The sequence below is a fragment of the Prosopis cineraria genome, unplaced genomic scaffold (genome assembly GCF_029017545.1).
Source record: "Prosopis cineraria cultivar Desert tree isolate PC_DT_omini unplaced genomic scaffold, ASM2901754v1 PC14, whole genome shotgun sequence".
In the NCBI taxonomy this organism is placed as follows: domain Eukaryota; kingdom Viridiplantae; phylum Streptophyta; class Magnoliopsida; order Fabales; family Fabaceae; genus Prosopis; species Prosopis cineraria.
In genome coordinates this window covers 22,176,880-22,185,778 of record NW_026555345.1, presented here as the reverse complement: position 1 = coordinate 22,185,778, position 8,899 = coordinate 22,176,880, and the positions used below count along the sequence as shown (strand labels likewise).

At 38.4% G+C, this 8,899-nt stretch overlaps 2 protein-coding genes across 3 annotated transcripts; both read left to right on the top strand.

Moving 5' to 3' along the window:
- The first annotated feature begins 1,652 nt into the window (after positions 1 to 1,652).
- Positions 1,653 to 3,422, top strand: LOC129292364 (heavy metal-associated isoprenylated plant protein 32-like). The gene is made up of 3 exons (XM_054929930.1): positions 1,653 to 1,682; positions 1,808 to 1,883; positions 2,014 to 3,422. Exons 1-3 carry the CDS (start codon positions 1,653 to 1,655, stop codon positions 3,420 to 3,422), a joined length of 1,515 nt encoding a protein of 504 aa, XP_054785905.1.
- A 2,211-nt stretch (positions 3,423 to 5,633) lies between these two features.
- LOC129293758 (heavy metal-associated isoprenylated plant protein 32-like) lies at positions 5,634 to 8,899 on the top strand. 2 transcript variants are annotated; one of them, XM_054931860.1, is made up of 4 exons: positions 5,634 to 5,961; positions 6,698 to 6,942; positions 7,072 to 7,147; positions 7,280 to 8,899. In XM_054931860.1, exons 2-4 carry the CDS (start codon positions 6,913 to 6,915, stop codon positions 8,710 to 8,712), a joined length of 1,539 nt encoding a protein of 512 aa, XP_054787835.1. In that variant the 5' UTR covers positions 5,634 to 5,961; positions 6,698 to 6,912; the 3' UTR covers positions 8,713 to 8,899. The 2 variants fall into 2 exon arrangements, with proteins under 2 accessions (XP_054787835.1, XP_054787836.1); XM_054931861.1 differs by having other exon boundaries at positions 6,691 to 6,942.

Genomic DNA, 8,899 nt, shown 5'->3' with positions numbered 1-8,899 from the left:
TGGGAAAATTGATTTTTTTTTTCGATTTAGTGTTTTCAGCCCTTGGTTTTGTTAAAACGGAAGATAGAAGAAGGAAAGGAACCTATCTGACATAATGATGAGTGAGATCATCAATCACAATTTATCTTGCCTTTTAATGGACCAAGCAATAGCTGTTAATTAGATCAAGTGGTATTATACATGTTAAGTTTTTCTTTGAGCCCCTAATTTGTTAAGGAGAGGGATGAAAGAAGTTGTAAAACCTATTTGGCACATTGATCCAAGTCATACTATCTAATTACTGTTTATCTTCATTTTTAATTGACAATGTAATAATAGTATTTGATTCTCTTATAGATAGTAACTTTGACTATTTTATTAAACTTTATTATATATTCATGAACCGATTTGAACTGGGAAAATTGAATTTGTTGGTTCAATGTTTTTAGTCCCTGGTTTTGTTAAAAGGGAGATAGAAGACGAAAAGGAACCTAACTGACATATTGATGAGTAGGATCATCCAATCACAATTTATCTCACTTTTCAATAGACCAAGCAATAGCCAAAGAATGCTGCTCCAAGTTAATATCCAATGGTATTATACATGTTAAGTTTTTCTCTCAGCCCCTAGTTTATTAAAGAGAGTGATGAAAGAAGTAGTAAAACCTATTTTGCACATTGTTCCAAGTCATACCATTCAATCACTGTTTATCTTCATTTTTCATTGACAATGCAATAATAGTATTTGATTCACTTATGGCTATTAGCTTTGATTATTTATGAAACTTTATTATATATTCATGAACCAATTTGAATTGGGAAATTTGCATCTATTGGTTCAATGTTTTCAGCCCCTAGTTTTGTTAAAAAGGGAGATACATGAAAGAAAGGAACCTATTTGACATATTGATGAGTAGGATTATCCAATCAATGTTTATCTCACTTTTCAATTGACCATGCATAGCGACAACTATCAAGAATTTAGCCCTATGTTAACATCCAGATGTAGCATATCTGGCTAAAGTATAATGAACCTTAGAGATTAATACCAAGTTGAATTTACCTCCTTGCCCACATAAGATTTGACAATCATAAATAATCCAATGAAGAGAGAGTAAGAAAATTTTTCAAGGTTAAACAAAAAGGTGGATTCTTAGCCAAGCCAAATAACCCACATGGATGGGGTTAAATTGTAGGGGAGTTACAAAGTGTCTCATAGATGAGCCATAGCCACACTCAATAACTCTCAATAAATAAATCCTCTGAAAAGATGAACTCAAAGCTTGCTCCATCACCATTCTCCTTCATCCTCTCTCTCTCTCTCCGCCTCAAATATGTGTAATGTTTGGGTTGTAGACGTATACACCTATAGTATTTCAATCCACCCTTCTTTCTTTGTCCCCCTCCAAGTTTGAGCATTTGTCATTAGGATTCTCTGTCGCCCCCTCTCTACCCTTCTACTCAAATACCCTCAATCCTTTTTTTTTGTTTGTCTTTTTTTATGTGTTTGATTTTAAAACCACAAAACCAAAACTAGAAGTAACATACCCAACAGCTTCCTCTGAGCTGTCTCATTTGGTTTATCTACTCTATCCATTCTCTCATATTTATTTAGTCCTCTCTTAATCTCTTTCCTCATTGTGACTTCCTCTGCTTTCATTAGGTCTTAAGAGATGGATAAAGAGGAGATTGCAAAGATTCAGGTACTGTATTTTCCACCCAATATCTTCCCCTTCCTTTTTCTTCCCTTAGTTATCATGTTTCTTTATCTTTCACTTTCAATAATAAATTTTTTTATGCTTGATTTTGGGATTACTTGTGTATGCAGAAATATGTTCTTAAAGTGAATATGCATTGCGATGGATGTAAGCATAAAGTAAAGAAAGTATTACGCAAAATTGATGGTACATCTTATAATAATTGATTTCTCTTCATTTACACGCATTTATTCTCAAAAATATTTTTTTGGGTTTCTAATATCTTGAAAATTAATGATTTGATTTACTGATTTATTATTGTTGAAATTCTTTGTAGGGGTATTTACTACTGAGATAGATTTAGAACAAGGCAAGGTTACCGTCTCTGGGAATGTTGAACCAAATATTCTCATTAAGAAGCTTTTGAAATCTGGGAAGCATGCAGAGTTATGGGGTGCTCCAAAAGTGGGCAATAACAATAACAACAAGAACAACAACAACAATCAAAACCAGCTTGCCAATCAAAAGAAGAATATGCAACTTGAAAATGGTGGAAAAGGTGGTGGAGCAGACAACCAGCCCAAGGGTAGCCACCAGCAACCACCAAATCCTCAACAACAGCAACAAGAAATTCTTCAGCAGCAATTGCAACAACTTCAAATAATGAAGGGGCGTCAAGATCAGAAGGTACCTGTTCAATTGAAGGATATGAAATTGCCAATTCAACAAAACCCAAATCCCAAGGCTGTCAAGTTCAATTTGCCTGAGGAGAATGATTGTTCAGATGATGAGTTTAATGATGACAAGTTTGATAATGAGAACTTTGATGATGATGATGATGAGTTGGATGATGAAATTGATGACCCCCATGTTCCTCTGAACAAGATGAAAGGGCCACTTCCTATGGCTAATGGTGCTCCCATGATGATGACAAATGACATGATAAATGAAAATCAACAACAACAGCTTTTGAATGCTTTAAAAAATGCAAATGTTGTAGGCAATGGGAAGAAAGGTAATGGTAGTGTAGGTAGAGGAAGACCAATGTTGGTCCAAATGCCAAGTATAGGTGGTGAGAATAGCTATAACAAAAGTGGTGGTAAAGGTGGCGGAGGGAACAATCAAAATGAAGGTAGAGGCAATAAGAACAACAACAGCAAAAATGGCAATGGAGGGATGCCAAAGGGTCAAAACGAGATTAATGTTAACAAGAATAGTAATGGAGCTTGTGAGAGAAATCTTGGAAATAACAATGAAAACATTTGCAAAATGGAAAATCCAATGGTTGGAGGTGTTCAAGTTGTGAACCCAATGGGTGGTTATAATCCTGGTATGGGCAGAGGCAACCTTGGTCCTATAGGTAACACGAACATGTCAATAGGTCCAATGGGCAACATTTCAACTATCCAAGCCCTCCCAATAACTAACATGAACACTACTGTCACTACAGGAGCTAGTAGTATCCCCAAAGGATACTTCCAAGGAGCATGTCCAGAAGCCATGTTAGGAAACCCATTCCAGCCGCAACAGCAACAATATATGGCGGCGATGATAAACCAGCAGAGAGCATTGGGAATGGCAGGAGGGAACGATCAAAGATTCCAGCCAATGACATATGCTTGGCCACCACCAGCTGTCAACTACATGTACCCTCAGCAACACCCATACATATACCCCCCTCCTTCACAAGATCCCTACACAAACTTCTTCAACGATGAGAACACCTCAAGTTGCAGTGTCATGTGAAGGTCTTAAGGACGATAACTGTAGTGGTTGACTGATTGTTGGTGGTGGTGAACAGCAGCAGGCAATGGTGGCAGTCTAGTTATTGGAAGTATCTAGCTTTAAGTTAAGCCTTTATGATACAATGAACAAGTCAATTAAAGTTTTTAGTTTTGTATGTTTTCAATTTTCTCTTTTAATATCCCAATTAGGTTTTATAATTATGATTATTACCATAGAAGAAGTAATTTACAAGTTAAAAAATTACGGGGAAAAAAGTTTTATGGGGAGAAAGAAGAGGATGAGACTTGGTTGGAATGTAGTCTATGCCATTATAATGTTTAAAATAGGAATAAAACATTTTCCATAAGAAAAAAAATGGAGACAAAGGAGAAAGCAACATAAGCATCTTCTTCACCCCTGAGCTCATTTCCCTCCTATCACCAGCCGAATGTCCCCCTTGCTTGCTTGCTTGCTGTGCACAATAATAATAATAATAATAATAATAATAATTTAAAGTATATATTTAATTGTCTGACTTTATATAAGGTTTTAATTTAGTCTTTAATTTTATAAATTATTTTTTTAATCCTTTAATCCTAATATTATTAGTTTTGAATGATTTTTATGTGTGTCAATTATTATTATTTTTAAAAAAAAAACTTAATATGTCAATATTTGAGAATGTTTTATTAATATTTGAAGGTTTAATATAAAAATTTGTTGAGATAAAACTAATAGTGTTAGGATTAAATGATTAAAAAGATAATTTATAAAATTATGGGATTAAAATGAAATTTTGTGTAAAGTTAAAGGACTAAATGTATATTTTAATTAAATAAAATAATAATAATAATTGATAATATATAATGATTGTGAAATGGCACGCATAACAATAAGATCATGAGGGAGTGAGGTTAAAGGTGTGTTTGGTTCAAAAGAAAGGAAGGAGATGAAAGGGAAAGGGTTTGATGTTACTTTATTTAGTTCAAGAGGAGAGGGGAGAAAAAATAATTATATACAAACAATTTTACCCCTCATGTGATTAGCATTAAGATATTTGATAGGTACATTTATATGTTTTAAACTTATTACAAAGAATACATTAGTTAGGATATGAAAGATTTTACCTCTTTTCTCCCGATCCTCTCAATTTGGAGGGAAAGTTTTTGGGGGATTGAAGGAGAGATTTTTTTAAAAAAATTTCATCCCCTCCTCTTCAATTTTTCAAACTAAATAGGGGGAGAGGGCAAGATCCCTCTTGTCCTCTCTAATTAAACACTTTTTTAGTAGTTGAGGTTTTAAGATCTCACCTACAATTATTATAAGGATATACTCTCGTGTAAAAAGTTATAAAAATTACTTAACATCTTGTCCATTTAAACATTTTAGAGATGGAGCAGAGCTTTTAGAAAGTACATGATATTACGTACTAGATTTTGGAGTAATATGAAATTAAAACATGTTAATAATTATAGATGATTGTTAACACAGAACTAAACAGAATTTTAATAGGATCTAATGTTTTCTGTTGGTAGTAACATGACACCAGTCAGGTATATTAGACAAATGAGTGACAAATCACTTGAATAAACTTAGATATTTTCTTAAATGAAAATAATTTTTTTTTTTTTTTAAAAGGGGAAACTTGAAAACGTAAATTGGGAATAGGACGGGAGAAAGAAAGAGACAAGGAGATCCAACGGCGTTGACACTTTGTGGCGGAATTTCGGTGAGGCTGGAGTGTCATGATCAAACGGGGAGTGTGGGGCCCATGCATAGGATCACATGATGATCATGATCAGGGTGGGGCCCTCCCCGCATTCATACACCCATCTAATCACGCAGTCCTTGTCTGATGAATGTGGGCCCCAGGATTCCCTCACCCACTCCCAAAACCCAAATACCCAAAAGTGCTCGTTCAGGCCATACTTGGCTAATTCGTGAAAATACATTTAAATTATTCTTATTATATTTTTATTAAATTCAACAAATAATATGATGTTTAAATAAATTTTTATCGGATTCAGATGTAAACAGAAAATAAAAACCCATCACATCATCAGATCATCGGAGTTCCACCTGAGCGCCAAAGCAGCGGATTCCATCCTCATCACTGGGATCCTGCTAAGCTGCGACGCCGCGCACGTTTAGCTGTGGTGGACCTTCGTCTTTCTGTTAGATTTGAGAGGATCTTTTTGGGTGATGTGTTTTTCTTAAGCAGCAAATATCCAAACAAGGCCTTATCTCCCCCATTCTTCACCCTCATGCTCCATTAAACATTTCGTCTTTTACCTTTCACCCTCCGCCGAACATAGTTGAAGAGCCATGATGAGAAATGTGTGTTGTTGTCGGCTTTGAGCCACTGTATGAAATACAACTTCATTGTGCCGCCGACGCTGGTTGTTAATCGTTACCGCGATGAACTGAACAATGGAGAGGTTGTGGCGGCTTTACTCTCATTCAGATCCACTGATCTCAGCCATGATTCACAGAGTGAAAGCCCATCGCTCCTGTTACAGCTGAGAGATTGCAGCGAATCCGTGATTTTTCCTTGTTATAGGTGAGAGATTGCCGCCGATCCGTCATTTTTCCTCCCTGCTGTGATCTGTTTGTTCATCATCCTCACTGTAGATTTGTGTGCTCCTTCCTCTCTCATTTTTTATCTATCTTCGGGTGGTCCTTCTCCCTTCATTTCTGTTGATTTTACCGTGGCCGCGTTGATGGTTTCAAATGAGATCCATCAGCTGAAATTGATTTCCTTATAGAACTATACTGATGCGATTGTTTTTGAGATAACTGGTTTGATTTGTTTTTAACCCCACGAATTTGACGGTACAAACATGTGCCTTGGTAAATGGTTCCTCACCTTCTCTCGCTCATCTCTTCATCAATGGCAATAAAATAAAAAATAAAAAATAATAAAAAAGATGACAACATGGCCCTTGGTCGCAAGGTCTCATCCGAAGTATTTTCAGACCGGACCTTCAACCCTGTCTGGTCCGGTTTTACGGTAATTCTCTTTGTGATTTTAATACCCAGTAAATTCCCAGTACCTTTTATTCCTCATAATAAAATTGAGCAGAATTAAATTATATATGTGTGTGTGTAATTTTATTCATAAGTAATTTATATTTGTTAATTAAAATTGAGATTGAGAATATAAAATAAAGTACATATTTTCATTTAATAATGTTTCTAAAAATAATTAATTACATTCTATCTATTACCATGAGACTTGAATGGCAAGATTTAAAAAACAAATCCTTCTAATCACATTATATTTTTGAAGTATGCAGGACAAGTGAAACACTTGAAGATTGGACTGGGGACCTGTTACTCATAAGAATGAACTTCACGTCACTGGCTCACTGCTATAAGCTTACTCATTAACAGCTTCCTCTGAGTTGTCTTATCTGGCTTCTCTGCTCTATCCATTTTCTCAGATCTATTTAGTCCTCTCTCTGTCCCTTCTTTCGCTGTGACTTCCTCTGCTTCCATTCGGTCCTAAGAGATGAATAAAGAGGAGATTACAAAGATCCAAGTACTGTATTTTCCTCTCCCCCCCCCCTTCTCTCTCGTTCCTTTTTCTTCTTCCCTTAGTTATCTTGTTTCTCTTTTACTTTCAATAACTAATTACCGTGTTGGATTCTGGGATTGCTTGTGCATGCAGACATGTGTTCTTAAAGTGAACATACACTGCGATGGATGTAAGCAAAAAGTGAAGAAAGTGTTGCGCAAAATCGATGGTACATCCGATAAAATTAATCTGTCTTCATTTACACACATTTATTCTGAGAAAGATTTCGTTTTTTGGCTTCCCGTATCTTGAAAATCCATGATCTGATTTGCTGATTTATTATTGTTAAAATTCTCTACAGGGGTCTATACTGCTGAGATAGACTCAGAACAAGGCAAGGTTACCGTCTCTGGGAATCGGAATGTGGACCCAAAGATTCTCATCAAGAAGCTTTTGAAATCTGGGAAGCATGCAGAGCCGTGGGGTGCTTCAAAAGCAGGCAATAACAATAACAATAAGAACAACAACAATAACCAGAGCCAGCTTGCCAACCAGATGAAGAACATGCAACTCGACCACGGTGGAAAAGGCGGTGGCGGAAACAAGGGTCAGCAGAAAGGCGGCGGAAACAACCAGCCCAAGGGTGGCCACCAGCAACCGCCGAATCCTCAGCAACAGCAGTTTCTTCAGCAGCAATGGCAACAGATGATGAAGGGGCTTCAAGATCAGAAACAGCCTATTCAATTCAAGGACATACAACTGCCGGCTCAACAGAACCCAAATCCCAAGGCTGTCAAGTTCAATTTGCCTGAGGATAATTATTGTTCGGACGATGAGATTGACGACGACGAGTTCGATGATGAGTACTCTGATGATGGTGAATCTGATGATGAAATCGATGACCCTCGCGTTCCTCTTAACAAGATGAAAGGGCCTCCTCCCATGGGGAATGGCGCTCCCATGATGATGATGAACGGCATGATGAATGGGAATCAGCAGCAGCAGCTCCTGAATGCTCTGAAAAACGCAAATGCCGCAGGCAACATGAACAAAGGAGGCGGCGGAGGCGGAGGCGGACCGATGCCGATCCAAATGCCAGGCATGGGTGGTGGGAATGGCGGTAAGAAAGGCGGCGGCGGAGGAGGTGGAGGGAACAATCAGAATCAAGGCGGAGGCAACAAGAACAACGGCGGCAAAAACGGTGGGGGAATGCCGGATGGTAAAACCGGGAACAACGGTAACAAGAATGGCGGTGGAGGCGGTGGAGGCAATCCTGGAAATAATAATGGAAACGGGGGCAAAAAGGGAAATCCGATGGCTGGAGGTGTTCAAGCTATGAACCCCATGGGCGGTCATCATCCTGGTATCGGCAGAGGCAACCTGGGTTCTATGGGTAACATGAACATGTCGATGGGTCCGATGGGCAACATTCCAGCGGTCCAAGGCCTCCCAGCAACCAATATGAACGCCGCCGCCGCAGCAGGAGCCGGCGTTGGCCCTGGAGGGTACTTCCAAGGAGCAGGTCCAGAAGTCATGCCGGGAAACCCATTCCAGCTGCAGCAGCAGCAGCAGCAGCAGCAGTACATGGCGGCGATGATGAACCAGCAGAGAGCAATGGCAATGGCAGGTGGGAACGACCAGAGATTCCAACCGCTGATGTACACGCCACCACCGCCGGCCGTCAACCACATGTATCCTCAGCAATATCCATACCCATACCCCCCTCCTCCTCCACAAGATTCCTACACCCACTTCTTCAGCGACGAGAATACCTCAAGTTGCAATGTCATGTGAAGGTCCCGGCGGCGGCGGCGGCGGCGGCGGCGAACAACAGCTGCCAGTTATTGTTAGGCGCCTATAATACAATGAACATGTCATCTAAAGTTTTTAGCTTTGTATTTTTTTTTAATTTTCTCTTTCGATATCCCAGTGAGGGCTTATAATTATGATCATCATAGAAGAAGTAATTTACAAGTATAAA